The 16,767-nt window shown below is 36.9% G+C and overlaps 1 protein-coding gene across 1 annotated transcript; it reads left to right on the top strand.

Moving 5' to 3' along the window:
- The first annotated feature begins 13,769 nt into the window (after positions 1 to 13,769).
- On the top strand, positions 13,770 to 15,323 carry LOC122298834 (TMV resistance protein N-like). Its single transcript, XM_043108684.1, has 2 exons — positions 13,770 to 13,871; positions 15,006 to 15,323. The coding sequence occupies exons 1-2, from the start codon at positions 13,770 to 13,772 to the stop codon at positions 15,321 to 15,323; spliced, it is 420 nt and encodes a 139-aa protein (XP_042964618.1).
- Positions 15,324 to 16,767: the final 1,444 nt, after the last annotated feature.

Genomic DNA, 16,767 nt, shown 5'->3' with positions numbered 1-16,767 from the left:
GTACACTTGAATATGTGTGGAAAGTAGTAATTTTATATACAATTATAAAGTATATAAATATCGTGTAATAGTTTTGAAAAAGAGAAAGGTTTATTATTAAAAAATAATAATTTTTTTCATGTAGATCCCATATTTTATTTACTTTTTAAGATTTAAAAAAGTTAAATTTTTGTTATTTTATTTTGTGTAAGAATTTAAAAAATTTATAATAATTAGATGAGGTTGATGAGTTGAAAATAATTGAGATCGATTAAATAGGCATTTTATAATTTTTATGCTACCCGAAATATTAACAAAAAAATATTACAAGACCTTTTCATATATTTTCTTCCATTTGAAGTCATAGCATTCAGGTAATAATTTAAAAAAAATCTATTTCACAAAGAAACAAATATTGAATCTTTCTGCCTGGCCAACAATTATTATTCACAATTTAATTTAGATCATTTAAAATTATCTAAGGACCCAAATGCAACCTAAGTTATTTATTATCCTTTTGTCATCATTTTTTATGATATTCACATATATCATTAAAAGATTAAAAAAATATTTATTATCTTATTTTTTTATATCGAAACTATGGTGAATGGAAGATTTTCTTTATCGTTACCTCTTATTTTTGAAAAAAAAAATAGACAATCCTAAATATAGTACTAGAGTATGTAAGACTTGCATACATATTTACAAAAAAAGAAAAAAGGAAAAAAAATGAGGTTGGTCTTTAAATATATATTTATATAAATTTTAAATTTATCTATTTTTTAAAGATACACAGTGCACACGATTAGATAGTAAAATGATAAATATTATTTCTCTTTAAAAAGAGGAGTGATATATTTTTTACAACATTTATACAATTATGTTTTTAAATGAGGGATTTTTTGTAAAACATCTTATAAAAATAAAATCACTTTATAAAAATATCCTAATTTTAAAATATGTGTTGTGAAATATATATTAAAATGTATTGTATATATCATTACCATATTCAAGAGAGGAGTGATTTGCTACGGTATGAATACTAGTAGTGGACTTAAGTTTTAAAAAAGAATTAGGTTGCATAAAAATTCACAGCAATTAACCCAACAAATCTACAATATTTTTAATTTTGATAGATAAATTTGGTGAGGCGCTAATGCTCGATCTAAAAGTTTTGTGGTCGTGATTGCGAGTCTGTGAAGTTAAATGACTTGCTCTGTGTTGTGTTTAATGCTCTACGCGTAAACTTCACCCTTGGAGTCTGACAATATAGACTGGTGTGGCTAATGGCTTTGGGCCACTGTTTGACCGGTGGTTCTTTGCTTGAGTTCCTCGCATTTACGCGATGCGCCTCGGAGGAACATGTCATTGCTTCTTTCTATTTAGAAAACAATACTTCTACAGACAATTGTCAATTACAAGCGGGGTGCAGTCAGCTGACGTGGCCTGACGCCACGTCAGATAATTAAACAAAAAAAAAAGCCAAAACGCAGAAAAGGGGTTTCAGTTTTCATATTTTCTGCTCTGTATTTCTTACAGCCATTGGTGCGAGAGGCTCCCATCGAAGCAGCTCCAGCTCATGACATCACTGAGTGGGCCGTTCGTTGGTGTGGGTGCAAAAACGGAGTGGGTCGGGCGTTGGTTGGTGTAGGTCAAGGCTGTGAATCGGGTTGGGTCAATGTGGTGGGCTCGGTTTGGGTCAATGTAGTGGGCTTAGTTTGGATTAGTGTGGTGGGCTCGGTCTGGGTCGGCGTTGTTGCCACGGTTTGGGCTAGGTTTGTGGGCCAAGATATCGGGTCATCCATCTCGTGGGTCAAGTCCGTGGGTGGGTCAGCTCCGTGGGTCATATGCGTGGAGCAAATGCATGAGTTCAATCTGTAAGCTCCCAAGTCATGCTTCAATCTGCAATAATAGTTACATTTGGTTAAATAAATACCGGTTATTGATAAACAATAAAGCATGTATTGATTTACTTAACAATATAAAAATTTTGCATTGCATTTAGTTAGATATGAAGAAATTTGTTGGCTAAAAATATTAATTTTGAGGTTAAATATTGTCGTTTAGTTGTTGTTAAATATATGTTTCTAGTTGGATGAACAGAGGATGGCATGTTTCTAGTTGGTTTAGTAATCCTTACTGCCTTGGTTGTTCATGAAGATGGCATGTTTCTATTGATTTACTTAACAATAAAAATATTTTGGCCGAAAATATAGTTAAATATGTAGAAATATTTTGGCTGAAAATATTAATTTTCTAGTTCTATATTGTGGTTTAATTATTGTGGTTTAGTTGTTAAATATTGTGGTGGTTTTTATATATATATATATATACATATACATATATATATATATATATAAGTAGATGTAAAATTATTTTTTGTTCCAAGAGCTGGCTATAAACGTTTAGAAATATCAAAGAAAATATTGCCTCTCTTAAATGAGGCTGGATTTTAATTGATGTGCTATTATGTGGTGCACTTCAAAACTATAGTAATCTTGTATTCTATGCTCTTTAAAGGTATATAAACAAATATCATGTAGTATTGTTTTATTTTTTATTTTCATAGAAGAAGTAGCAAAGGAGATTAGTCTTCACTTTCTCTCTTGGTCATTCATGATATAATTTTCCTGACACCTTATCAAAGACTAACCTTGGATATTGAACAACTTTTACAGGGCATGGGAAAATGGGAAGAACACCCGTCTTCGCATACACTATCTAGCTCAAATCCCCCCACTTCAGTATGTTATTTGAGCCTATAAAACTTATTGGTATTATAGTTTAGCATCCTAATTATCATTATTATTTTTATGTTAGGACATTCTTGAAACTGGTTTAGTAAAGTTTACAAATTACATGCACGGTTACTTTGGACCAGTGCCTGAATGGTCACCAACTTTTTTGCCATATCAAGTTGGCAACCAAATTCCAAGCAACATTCAGGTGGTTTTTCAACTTGAATCATTATGGATTTGTAGTTATTTAATAATTTTGAAAGTAGTTTAAACATTTTCTTTTTTTCTTTTAAGCAGAATGTTGGTTACCCATTTCAATATGGAATGGGACCTCCGAGACCAATTATTAGTAAAAGCTCTGCAACGAGTGCAAGAGTTGGTAATAGATATACACCCGATTGTATGGAAACTGAAGAGCCATGTAGTTCCGCTAAAGTTGATGAAGAGAATATCATGGATAGACCAAATGAACAGGAAACTGATGATGGCACTACCGGTACACCATAGGTAGGTCCATTATTAGATGGTGATGATATCATCGAGGAGCCAAGTCAGGGATGGAGTTCAATTTATTTGATGATTTGTTGAGCTATTATAAGCATTATGCTAAAAAGAACGGGTTTGGGGTGATGACCCAAAGGAGTGAGAGGTCAGAAAATCAATGTGTCAGATATGTCACCCTTGGGTGTGCACAGGGGAGGAAAGGCCTAGAATAAGAGTTCCAATGTAGCCAACCCTTGGCCAATAGGAAAGACAGACTGTAAGGCAATGATTAATACCTTAAGAGTCAAGGGGAAGATGCGGTTGACAACAGTCTATAATACACATAATCACGGACTAAGCCCAAAAAAATCTCGCTTCGTTCGATGTAATAGAGATGTGAGTGAGACCGTTAAAAGGGTCATAGACACAAACGACTTAGCTGGCATCCGACTGAATAAGAGTTATTGATCTCTTGTCGTAGGGGTAGGTGGGTTTGAGAACCTCCCATTTTTGGAGAAGGATTGTCGCAATTACATCCACAAAGCACGATATCTACGACTTGGTGCAAGAGGTGCTGGAGCACTTCGGGATTATTTTATGAGAATGCAGTTCAAGAATAATGGATTTTTTGCATTGATGGATTTAGACGATGACGGTAGGTTAAAGAATGTTTTTTGGGCAGATCCATGTAGTCGGGCAACCTACCAATATTTTGGTGATGTGGTGATATTCAACACCACATACCTGACAAATAGGTATGGGATGCTCTTTGCACCATTTGTTGGTGTAAATCACCACGAGCAGTCGATTCTTTTGGGAGCTGAATTGATTTCTAGTGAGGACACAAAGACCTTTACATGGTTATTCAGAACTTAGTTACAGTGTATGGACGGTATACCTCCAAAGGCCATTATTACTGATCAAGATAGAGCAATGAAAAATGCAATTGCTATTGTCTTTCAGGAAACACGACATAGATTTTGCCTATGGCATATACTGAAAAAAGTCCCTAAGAAGCTTGGGTCATATGCTGAGTACAAAAGTAGGCTGAAAACTGGGTTAATGAAATGTGTGTACGACACACAATCTATTGAGGACTTTGAAAAATGTTGGGCCGAGTTTATTAACACATTCAAGTTACATGAGAATGCGTGGTTGAATAATTTATATGCAGAGCGTGATCATTGGGTACCAGTTTTTCTAAAAGAAACCTTTTGGACTGGAATGAGTACAACCTAGCGCAGCGAGAGTATGAATGTGTTTTTTGATGGTTATGTCCATTCCAAGACAAACTTGAAGGAGTTTGTTGACCAGTTTGACAGTGCACTTAAGAAGAAAATTGGGAATGAAAATCAGGCAGAATTCTAGTCTTTTAGCGTCACTATCCCCTGTGTATCTAGATCTCCAATAGAAAAGAAATTTCAAGAGTTATACACCAACGCTAAATTTAAGGAAGTTCAGCAACAAGTAATTGGTGTGCTTGATCTGGAGACATCTCTATTGATGTCAGATGGTGTTTTGAAGAGTTATTTGGTAGAAGATGAAGTTCGTATTCAGGAGTTCACAAAAATGGTTACATATTCAGTGGAATTTAATGTGGATGATTGCAATGCAAAATGCTCATATGGGTTATTTCAAATGAGGGAGATACTGTGTAGGCATATTTTGGCGATATTCAAATCTAACGGCATAAAATCATTCCCAGACTGGTACATTTTAGATCGGTGGAGGAAGGACATCAAAAGGAGATACACAGTAATCCGAAGCAGCTACGACGAAGGGGATCAGAGGCCAAATGGTAATAGATATTCTATTCTTTTGAATATGTGTTATACGATAATAGATTATTTGGTGGATTGTAATGAGCAATTTGAAGATGCAAAGAAGAGGATACATGAGATGACTGAATGTTATCGTCAGAACCAACGCCCCATACAACTGCCCGAATCAGGTTCGTTCGAAGGCGACGACTTGTTTAGTATATTTCCTCAATTAGTTCATTATAACTACAACTCCTGAAACTACAAATAATATCATTATATAATTTTGTATATATAATTTTTCAAGGTGGTTTGGAGACACTAGATACAACTGCCATTGGTAGTTCACAACAAGTCAAGAGTCCAAATGTTGTCATAGGGAAAGGAAGACACCCATCTTTGAGGATAGCATCCAGGATGAAGACAGATATGCACAAGGTTAAAGCCAAACAAAGTAAAGCACAAGTGGGAGGAAAGCGCAAACACGTGCATGTATTAACCAAAACCATCTAATACATTTATTCTAATGTTTATAAAGTTTCACTTAGAAAAATTAGTATTTAATGAGTATTTTTACTTTTTACTTTATTATTAGCGAGATGAAGGAGATACAACAGCAAAGGAGACGAGCAGGAATTTATTTGTCCCAGAAGAGACCCCCATCTTCAATGTTGGAAATGTTCAGGTATATAACAAGATGAAATTTTTATTTTAGAAGAAATTAGCTGGAATTTATATGTTACTTTATTGGTGTGCACTGAAAGCAAATAATAATCTTAATGCTAACTTTTTTAATGCTCACTAGATTGTGGCCGACAGCTCAGCTACTGACATTTGTGGTACCCAGTTTCAACATACAATATTTGGGAGTCAAGAAATAGTAAGGCTTGTTGCTAACATTGAAATAAAAATAGGATTGCACAATTTCTTATAATACTTGTTTTTTCTTCAATACAGCTACAATTTGGGTTGGATGGATCACAACCGGATTGTATGGATGGGAGACAACCAGATCGAGAAATGAGGTTGTTCAATTTTTACAAACATTAATTTTTTGTTTAGAGGCTGTAATTTTAGAAGAAATTGTAGGGGATATGGTGTATTGAATGTTTTGGACAAATAACAGGTTGGGTTGAATGTTTTGCGCGTCTATGATTAGTTTCCATGTCACTGAGAATTGTTGTGAGGGGTTGTAATCAGTAGATTTTAGATTTTGTGAGTATTCATGAAACTTGTGAAACTTCTATGTTGAAATTGTAAAGCACAATATTGTTATGTCTATTAATGACTATTTTTCTGGACTCAACAACAAAGTTCACTGCATGCTTGTGTTGGTGAGTGGTTGCCTTAATGGTGTATAGCATTATACCAGCGCAGGACTATATTGGTAGGGGATCTGAGTGTATATGGATAAAAGAGATTGTATATTTTTGAAGTTGGCAGGAGTTATCCCTTATTTAAGCAACACGAACAACATATTACAGAAGCAGAAATCATCGTGATGCATTGGTTCCTGTAATCACTTCAATCTCATTTGATTATATTAGGTGGAATCCAATTCATGTCTTCAAAAGAAATTCTTGTAATCTGAATCACCATATTGCTCAATGCAAAGTTCAAACGGGCTCAGCCCTTCAACTCAGAATTCACAACAATAAAATCCACAAAGAAATAGCTTCTATTTCAGAGTACATCCACCATCAAACACACAAAATGAAACTCATTTATGAGTCTCAAACATTGCTTCCAACCCCATAGTACACAATCCATCAAGATAGAACACTTGAAATAACAAGGATCAATCTCATTATAAACATTGTTTCCCAGTTCAGACTAACTTAAAATACATACACAAAATAAAGTTATACACCAGGATGAAATCACTTAGACAGCAGAAAGTAACATGAGACAACAATGGCAACAGCCCAATACAGATTGAGCAGTGACCGTTTCTGCCTGTTTTTAGCATCTTGCTTCCAAACCTCCTCGAGTATATTGCTCAACATCTTCTCCATTGCATCGGCTCACTCTCAGAACTCAATTTTATCCATTTTTAGCTCGACCTCCTTCCTTAATAGATATTGCTTTATATCTTGAATTTCTTGCTCTACGTCCAAAGCACCATCCGCCCACTTGAAGAACTTGCAATATGGTAAGCCCTATTCATTAATTACATTGACAAAAATGTTAGATGTACTTACATCAAAACAAGTGACTATAATTATGATATTTAAATATTTTACCTCGTTGTTGTACTTTGGACAGCCTAAGAAGGGTCGTCCTGGATTTTTAGGAGTATTTGTTTATCTCACAGTGTTGCCTCAATCTTACAGAAGCAGGATAGTTGACTCGGAGTACGTTTACCAATGGATGAAGAAGACGAAGATGACGACGACATAATTTTCCTAAACCAGAATAAATAAGCATTTAAACATATTCAAATCCATCCAAGTAAGGTTATAAACAGAACAAATAAAGTTATGAAATCAAGAGAATATCATGCAAATTAGTATCACTCCAATCTCATTTAAACAACTTAAAATCCATCCAAGTTAACTTATAAACAGAACAAATAAAGTTATGAACCAAAGAGAATATCATGCAAATTTGTATCACTTCAATCTCTTTTAAACATATTAAAATCCATCCAAGTAAGCTTAAAAACAAAACAAATAAAGTTATGAAATCAAGAGAATATCATGCAAATAATATCACTTCAATCTCATTTAAACAGAACAAATCTATCCAAGTAAGCTATAAACAGAACAAATTAACTTATGAACCAAAGAGAATATAATGTAAAACTCAACTTCGGTTGGACACTTTGAACTGCATTCATTCTCAATGCTGCATAAATAAAAACCTATTTACGAAACAATGGAAGAATCAGATTCATTGCCCAAAATAAACAGAACAAATATCATGCAAATAAATAAATAAAATCTTTCCCCACATATCAAAGGGGGAGCTTACGTAGCTTGACTGGGTTCTCTGGCCAATTGCCCAGTGCCCAAATCCGAAGTCCAAAAGTTAGGGTTTTAGGGTTAGGGTTTTGGGAGTTAGGGTTAGGTTTCGGGAGTTAGGGTTAGGGTTAGGATTTCGGGAGTTAGGGTTAGGGTTAGGGTTAGGGTTTCGGGATCAACAAGGGTGACACATTGTCTCTTCTCCTTTAGGAAGGAGAACAAAACTCTCTAGTTCAAGACTAACCGAGGAGGGAAAGATGAAAAAATCTAACAAAACTTGTGAAATCGAAAACACTAGGGAGAACCCACACTCATTTAGAACCAGACTTGCGAAATATACAAGTGACTAAAGGGGAACCCAGCCTTGCGAAAGACAAATCTCGAGAAATCCAAATGAGAACCCAGACTTGCAAACTAAAACTGAGGAACTGAAATCCTGGATCTGTGAAAGAAATGACGAAAAAAAAAACAAGGATGAAGCACCATTCCAACTCAGAGTAAGGAGTGAAGTAAATAAAAGTGGGGATCCAACAGTTAGGGTTAGGGTTTTTAAAAAAAACTAGGAGAACACACACTGTGAAATCGAATACACTAGGGTGAACCCACACTCATTTAGAACCCAGACCATCGAAATCAACAAAACTAAAGGAGAACCAAGTCCTGTGAAAGAGACTAAACGAGAAATCCAACTGATAACACAAACAGTTGAAAAGATGAAACCGAAATCTTGGATCTAGCAAAATATTTTAGAGAAAAATACAAGGTCGAAGCACCATTCAAACTCAGAGTAAGGGATCAAAGGGTTAGGGTTCTTGGTGAGTATCAGAGGAGAGATGAGAGGGAAGGGGCGATGGAGAAGATGAGGGGAAAGGGTGAAGTGTTTGGGCAGAGAGTCGGTTGTGAGAGTAATGAATATACCTTTTCAAATATGCACCATTTCATTACTAAGGGAGGCATCGGTTCGTTTTCCAGTCACTTTAATGAAATGAACCATTTCATTAATGCTGCCACGTAGGACTCGACTGTGCCGCCGCTCCCCAAAGCGATTGAAAACAACATTTTCCTTTAGAAAAAGCCTAATTGCACTCTACAATAGAACCCTGCATACGCGTCCCTCCATGTGTACAAATGAAATGGTGTGTTTCGTGTACGCCAATTCTCCCTCCTTTCCCTTTGTTACAGAGAGAGCAAATAGGGCAATAATCTACTTCTTATAGCTTCGAATCTCCATTCTCCCCAAGACATAATGACCTATCAAAGCTTGAAGTCATTATTCAGATACATCATATTGAACTGCTAAATCTTTTCCAAGAACTCAACCTTATTATTCATCTGCATCTCCTTGTTACAAAACCTAGGATTAATTTTTCACATACTAAATGCTTCTCTCACCGAAGCTTCTCTCTCTGAGATCAAGCTTTATTATCTCCTTCCCGAAGCTTTCGTTAATTCTCTCTATATCTGTTTGAAGATTGTCTCTTTCTCTTCAGTGAGATCGTGGATCGCCTTCTCTACGACCACAAGTGAGTATTTTATATTGCAAATTCTCATCCTATCTTCAAAGTTCAACATGATCGGTAATAAAATAAAGGTAAAATATTTTTTTACTTTTTTATTTTTTCTCCTTGAAATTTCTATAAAGGGCTCAATATTATATGTTTGGTTACCTAGAAATTGGGAAAAGATGATGAAAGTGAAGGAATTTTTTAAGTGGTGATAAATTTTCTTCTAGGTGTACAGGAGTTGGGATAAAAGTCAGATAAGAAGTTTTCTTGGGCGCACATTCGACTGGGTTTCTTGAGAGACTGTAGATGTTTTTCTTTTTTTCTTCTTGGGTGCAGATTCCACTGGGTTTCTGGAGAGACTTGTTTTATTTTTTTATTCTTTATATATCGGCCACATCAGTCGATTATGCCAAAGGTACCTAACCCTGGGTACCTGTAGCAGTTTTGTTCTATTTATTACTCAGGGCTTCACGTCATTTTACGCCTTATAATCTTCACTCTATCTACAGGCTTTAGCATACAATCGTTCTAATGTCTTGCTCCAAAAGGCTTCGAATAAACCATTCATCATCATATATTCGTCCTTTATCTATTCTTTCTTCTTCTCGAAACCTTTCATCATATATTGTTAGAGCAAATCATGCATCCCATACATGCTATGTACAGCAACATGCAACCCATGCCCAACCTGTAGCTGTTGCAAATAACTCCAAGCAATACGTACAGTAGCATGCAATGGTAACACAGTAGACACAATAACATCAGGAGCAGCAGCACTCAACGACAGATTGTATAAGTTACATGCAACATACACAACAACACCATGAGCCTCCCAGACTATTCTCAACAAATCATCCTTTGTAACCTAATATTTCCCAACTGTAAAGTTGTCCTAGCACTAGAGAATATTCGTTTTTACTTTTGTGTATATATATTGAGAGGCTTTGCCTCATTGAATGTAAGAAGAGTGTGGAAGAAATAACACAAAGAAGTTCAGAACTTAACATGGTATCAGAGCAAACCTAAGGACTCATAATCCATCTCTTCTCCATATGACATCATGTCTGATTCCTCCGCCACCCACTCCTCCACCTCCACTCCCCCTTCTCTTCCTTCCTTACCTTCACATAACCTCTTTGATTCTTTCAGTGAAGCTTACGCCTGAAAACTTTCTACTATGGAAAGTTCAGCTTGTACCTCATCTACAAGGCCAATGCCTTTTTAAATATGTTGATGGCTTTTGTCCATCTCCACCTCGACAACTATCCAATGCCCCACCTAACCCAGAATATGAAACATGGATTCAACAAGACCAGCTGGTCTTGTCTGCTTTAAGATCCTCTCTTTCTGAATCCATCATTGCTTAGGTTGTTGGTTGTGCTTCCGCTCATGATGTTTGGCTATCCTTAGAATCTACTTATGCTTCTTCCTCTCAAGCCCGTCTCATTCAAACTCAACTTCAGCTTGCCTCCCTTAAGAAAGGTTTTGATTCAATATCCACCTATTTTTAAAAAGCCAAATCTCTTGCTGACACTATGGCAACTGCTGGATGTCCCTTACCTTTCCCTGAGTTTATACCTTACCTCTTAGCTGGGCTTGGACCAGACTACAATGCCTTAGTTTCATCTATATTAGCTCGAGTTGACCCTATCTCTACGGAGTCACTCCTGAGTCTTCTTCTAGCTCATGAAGCTAGACTACAACACCATGCTACAAATATTTCCCTCTTCTCACCTGAAATATCAACTAATTTCACCACTCGTTCCCCTTCCTTTAGTCGAGGTCATGGCCATAGCCATCAAAACACTGGCTGGAATCGTGGAGCTCGTTCAGGCAATCGTGGCCGTGGTCCTTTTGGTTTCACAGGTGCACACTCTACTGGTTCTTCTATAACTAATTCTAAACCAATTTGCCAAGTCTGTAACAGGATTGGCCACACGGCTCTTACTTGTATCTATCGATTCAACCAAGCCTACACATCCATAGCTCCAACTTCAACTCAATACAGTGCATCCAACTGTACATCAAATGATGCAATGTACCCTGATACAGTGGCAACAAATCACATTACGAGCGAGCTTGCCAACTTGAACCTCCAGTTTGCAGAATACCATGGTTTTGACCAACTTCATGTTGGCGATGGCTCCTCTGCACCAATCTCACACTTTGGTTTAGCTCTCTTTCCTTCCTCTTCATCTTAATTTCTTTTAACCAAGATGCTTTGTGTCCCTTGTTTTACCAAAAATCTCATCTCTGTCCGACAGTTTTGTTTAGACAATAATGTATTTTTTTGATTTTTCTCTGATCATTTTTGTGTAAAGGACTGCAAAACGGGAACTCTATTCCTCCAAGGGACAACAGCACCTAACGACCTCTATACCTTCGCATCACAGTCTCCTCAAGCTAACTCCATCTCACTCTCTTCCATTCCAATATGGCATTCACGTCTTGGACATCTATCCCTCAAGATTGTCCGTTCTATACTCCTCAACAATGACCTTCCTTTTGCTGAAATGTCTTTAACAAACTTTTGTAATGCCTGTGCTATGGCAAAACATCACCGACTAACAACTCCTACCAGAACCACTAAGTCTGTTGAACCTTTTAATCTTGTTTTTAGTGACTTTGTTTCAATTGAGGGTTTTCATTTTTACATATCATTTGTAGACAATTATTCTAGACATACATGGATATTTCCTATGCAACACAAGTCTCAAGCACTATCCATTTTTATTAAATTTAAGGCTTATGTTGAACTACAATTCAATACCAAGATTAAACAACTTCAAACAAACTGGGGAGGAGAATTTCGATCTTTCTCTGAAATACTCTCTAAATTTGGAATAATTCACCGTGTCTCGTGCCCTCATGCCCATACCCAAAATGGTATAGTGGAACAAAAGGATAGGCACATTGTAGACTCAGGACTGGCTTTACTGGCTCATGCTTCTGTTCCATTAACCTTTTGTCCCTATGCTTTTCAACATGCCATACGCTTAATAAACATGCTTACATCCTCTTCTCTTAACAACTTATCTCCATTCTTTCCTCTCTACAAAACTGACCCTGATTTTAAATCCCTACGAGTGTTTGGATCGGCTTATTGGCCTCTAACTCGCCCATTCAATCCTCATAAATTTGATTATAGGGCTCTACAGTGTGTTTATTTTGGCTTAAGCCCAACTCATCGTGGGTCCATCTGCTATCACATTCCATCAAAACGTGTCCACATATCAAAAGATATAAAACATGATGGAGACCATTTTCCCTTTGCACACACCTCCAAGCCCAACTTACGGTCTGAGTCCAAATACATCTCTCTTCCTCTCTTCAATTCTGCTTGAAGCCAATCTCAACAAGTCCAGTCCATTCTAGGCCCAATCCCTACTTCATCTTCTTCACCAAACCTCCTCCATCACACAACATGCGACCTAGTATTCTGCAACAACCTCGTTCCGTAGATAGTTGCAAAGTGGTTCCTCTCATCCTAGATAGTTTACCGATGGTACCATTCGATGGCCACCTTTACGTGCTCACATATCTCTTACTTCCAACATTCCCAAAACTCCCACTTGTTTCTTTGTTGCCCAAAAATATGCAGAGTGGAGAGAAGCCATGTCAAATGAGTTTAACACACTCTTAGCAAATGATACATGGACTCTTGTGCTTGCTTCTGAAGCTGTTAATATTGTGTCATGCAAATGGGTTTATAGAACAAAGCATCTTGCCAACGGCAATATTGAATGGCGAAAAGCTTGGTTGGTCGCTAAGGGATTTCTTCAATAGCCGGGTCTTGACTATGATGAGACCTTCAGTCCTGTCATAAAAGCAACAACAATTCGGTCAGTTCTAACCCTTGCCATGACCAAAGATTGGTCTGTTCAACAGTATGACGTGCAAAATGCTTTTCTTCATGGCCCCCTATCCGAATCAGTTTTCATGTCACAACCTCAAGGCTTCATCCACCCTCAGTACCCCACTCACGTGTGTAAGATGCGCAAGGCTATTTACCGGCTTAAGCAATCGCCAAGGGCCTGGTACTCTCGATTGAGTTAGAAACTTGTTGATCTTGGTTTTACAATATCTTCTTCTGACTCTTCTCTATTTGTTTACATAGATGGAATTGCTGTCATTTATATTCTAGTCTATGTAGACGACTTTCTCATCACAGGTTCAAGCATGGCACTTATCACCACTCTTCTTCAAGCTTTAAGTCTGGAGTTTCCCATCAAAGACCTTGGCAAACTACACTTCTTTTTGGGTATTGAGGCAAACGACACAAGTGATGGACTCCTTCTTACGCAAAGCAAATACATTGCAAACTTGCTTGCTTGAACCAACATGACTTCTGCTAAGCTTGTTAAGACACCAATGTCAACATTAGAGAAGCTCAGTCTTCTTACTGGAAATTTGTTTGAAGATCCCACATTATACCGCAATACCGTTGGTTCTCTCTAGTACCTATCATTCACAAGACCCGATTCAGCTTTTGCAGTAGAAAAGGTATGCCAATACATGCACGCTCCAAGAGTTCCTCATTGGCAGGCAGTAAAGAGGATACTTAGATATCTAAAGCATACCTCTCAACTTGGCCTACTCTTATGCAAATCCACATCCATGAACATAACTGCATTCTCGAATGCAGATTGGGCAGGGTGCCCCGATGACAGAAAATCAACCAGTGCATATTGCATTTTTTCTAGCCCTAATCTCATTTCATGGTCCTCTAAAGAGCAACCTACAATAGCTAGGTCCTCCACAGAAGCAAAATTTAAAACTGTGGCCAACACCACCACAGAAATAATATGGGTGCAGCACTTGTGTCGTGATCTTGGAGTTAACTTTTCTACCGCTCCAACCTTATTTTGTGATAACTTGGGAGCAATCTGTCTTCTAACCTGTTTTCCATGCACGAACAAAGCACGTGGAAATAGACTTCCACTTTGTGCTACACAGAGTTCTCAATAAGTCAATTTTCGTGACTTTTATTTCAAGAAAAGAGCAACTTGCAGATGCTTTAACCAAACCGCTATCTGCTGCAAGATTTCAGTCACTGTGTTCAAGTCTTCACTTACGTTCACTGCCGCTCAACTTGAAGGGGCCTGTTAGAGCAAATCATGCATCCCATACATGCTACGTATAGCAACATGCAACCTATGCACAACCTACAGCTGTTGCAAATAACTCCAAGCAACACGTAGAGCAGCATGCAACGGCAACATAGCAGACACAACAACATTAGGAGCAACAGCACTCAATGACAGATTGTACAAGTCACATGCAACGTACACAACAGCACCATGAGCCTCCCAGACTACTCTCAACAAATCATCCTTTGTAACAACCAAATATTTCCTAGCTGTAAAGTTGTCCTAGCACTAGAGAATATTCATTTTTTACTCTTGTGTATATATACTAAGAGGCTTTGCCTCATTGAATGTTAGAAGAGTGTGAAAGAAATAACACAAAGAAGTTTAGAACTTAACATATATTGATCCTTATTCCAAGGTGTTCGATGTATTCCTCATTTTTAGGGGTGAAGACACCCGTAATAATTTTACCGACCATCTATATTAGGCTTTAGTTGATAAAGGGATTAGCACCTTTAAGGATGATGGAAAAATTGAGATTGGAATACCCATTTCCCAGGAACTTTTGGATGCAATTGAGAAATCGAGCATGGCAGTCATCGTGTTGTCAAGAAATTATGCATCTTCCACATGGTGCTTAGAAGAACTTGCAAGAATTATTGAATGCATGAAAGAGAGGGAGATGAGAGCTTTGCCCATTTTCTACCAGGTGGATCCTAGTGATGTGCAACATCAGACGGGCACTTTTGTAGATGCCCTTACCGGACATGAGATATGTTTTGAGAAGGACTCGGAGAAGGTGTGAACATGGAGAAATGCTTTGGGAGAAGTGGCAGAACTCCCTAGATGCCATTTACAAATTAGGTAACAATTTTACGTATACCAATCCTCTTTTAGTCATTTTCTTCCTCTTAATTGCAAAATCGACTTTCATTTCTATTATTCATGTATGTGATACAAAGTAATTGCAATTAGTTTATGGAGTTTTAAAGGTTCCATATAATTTTATATAGGACGTTGCTACGTCCACAGAACTTTTCTACAGAAAAGTTTTACCGATCAATACAAATCTTTTTTTTTTCTTTCACTATTTTTTAAAATTATTTAGATATTTTTTAAAAATAAAAAAAATTACATGTTCATTTTAAAATGTTTACTTAATCACTAAGTAAAAATAAAAAATAAAAATAAAAAAATCAATAAATGATTTCGGTAGAAATCATCGGTGAGCTTAGTATTTTCCTTTTATGTATAGTTTCATGATCCAATATATCATCACTGTACAATTCATTTTCTTCATTATATTGTAAATTACAGGGGTGTCCTATCACCTATGTATTTAATTGGCCAGAGGGTGTGCGCCATTAGTGTCCTTCACGGGATGTCCTATCACGTACAATTTTTCTTCATTATATAAACTGATCTTAATTTCAGTGCAACTTCATAAAACCCAAACTCTATGTTTGGATCATATATTAAAACTTTGGATTTGCATTTGCACTATGGCCAAATAACAAGCCTTTAAACTTTTCAAATTCTTTTATCCAAATGCAACTCTAGCGTTGATCAGGTTAGTAGTTCCACATGATCAAGCAACACACCAACTCTTTGACATCTCCTTTCTTTTTGTGTTGTTTTGAGTAAATTTGTTGAAATATTTTTCTTCAATCCTTCTTACAGGGGTGAGCCAGAGTTTATCAAAAGCATTGTTGATGGTATATTTCATGAATTCAGTGATACACTCTTGATTGTTGATGAGGCTTACCTTATTGGAATAAAATATCCCGTTAGAGAATTATTGATTTCGCATCTACGACAGAGGCGAAATGAAGTACGCTTTATAGGATTATGCGGGATGAGTGGGATAGGCAAGACAACTCTTGCGCGAGTTGTATTTCAACAATTCTGTTCTAGAAAGCAAGCTTTCTCGAAAATGTTAGTGCAGAATGTAATGTGGATGCTTTGCTAGAAAAACTCCTTTCTGACATGAAGTTGAGGAGTGAAAAAGATAAGTGGGATGCAAGTAAGGGAACGGCGGTGATAAAGAATAGACTGCATTTCAAGAAGGTTCTTATTGTTCTTAATGATGCTGATAAAAAAGAACAATTAGAAACATTAGTAGGGCATTGCGATTGGTTCGGCATGGGGAGTAGAATTATTATAACCACAAAAGATAAGCATTTGTTGATAAGCCATGGAGTGCCAAATGAATATATACATGGTTAAAGAAATGAATGAATATAGTAAAG

This window comes from Carya illinoinensis, chromosome 16, assembly GCF_018687715.1.
Source record: "Carya illinoinensis cultivar Pawnee chromosome 16, C.illinoinensisPawnee_v1, whole genome shotgun sequence".
Lineage (NCBI taxonomy): Eukaryota > Viridiplantae > Streptophyta > Magnoliopsida > Fagales > Juglandaceae > Carya > Carya illinoinensis.
This window is presented reverse-complemented; position numbering and strand designations above follow the sequence as displayed.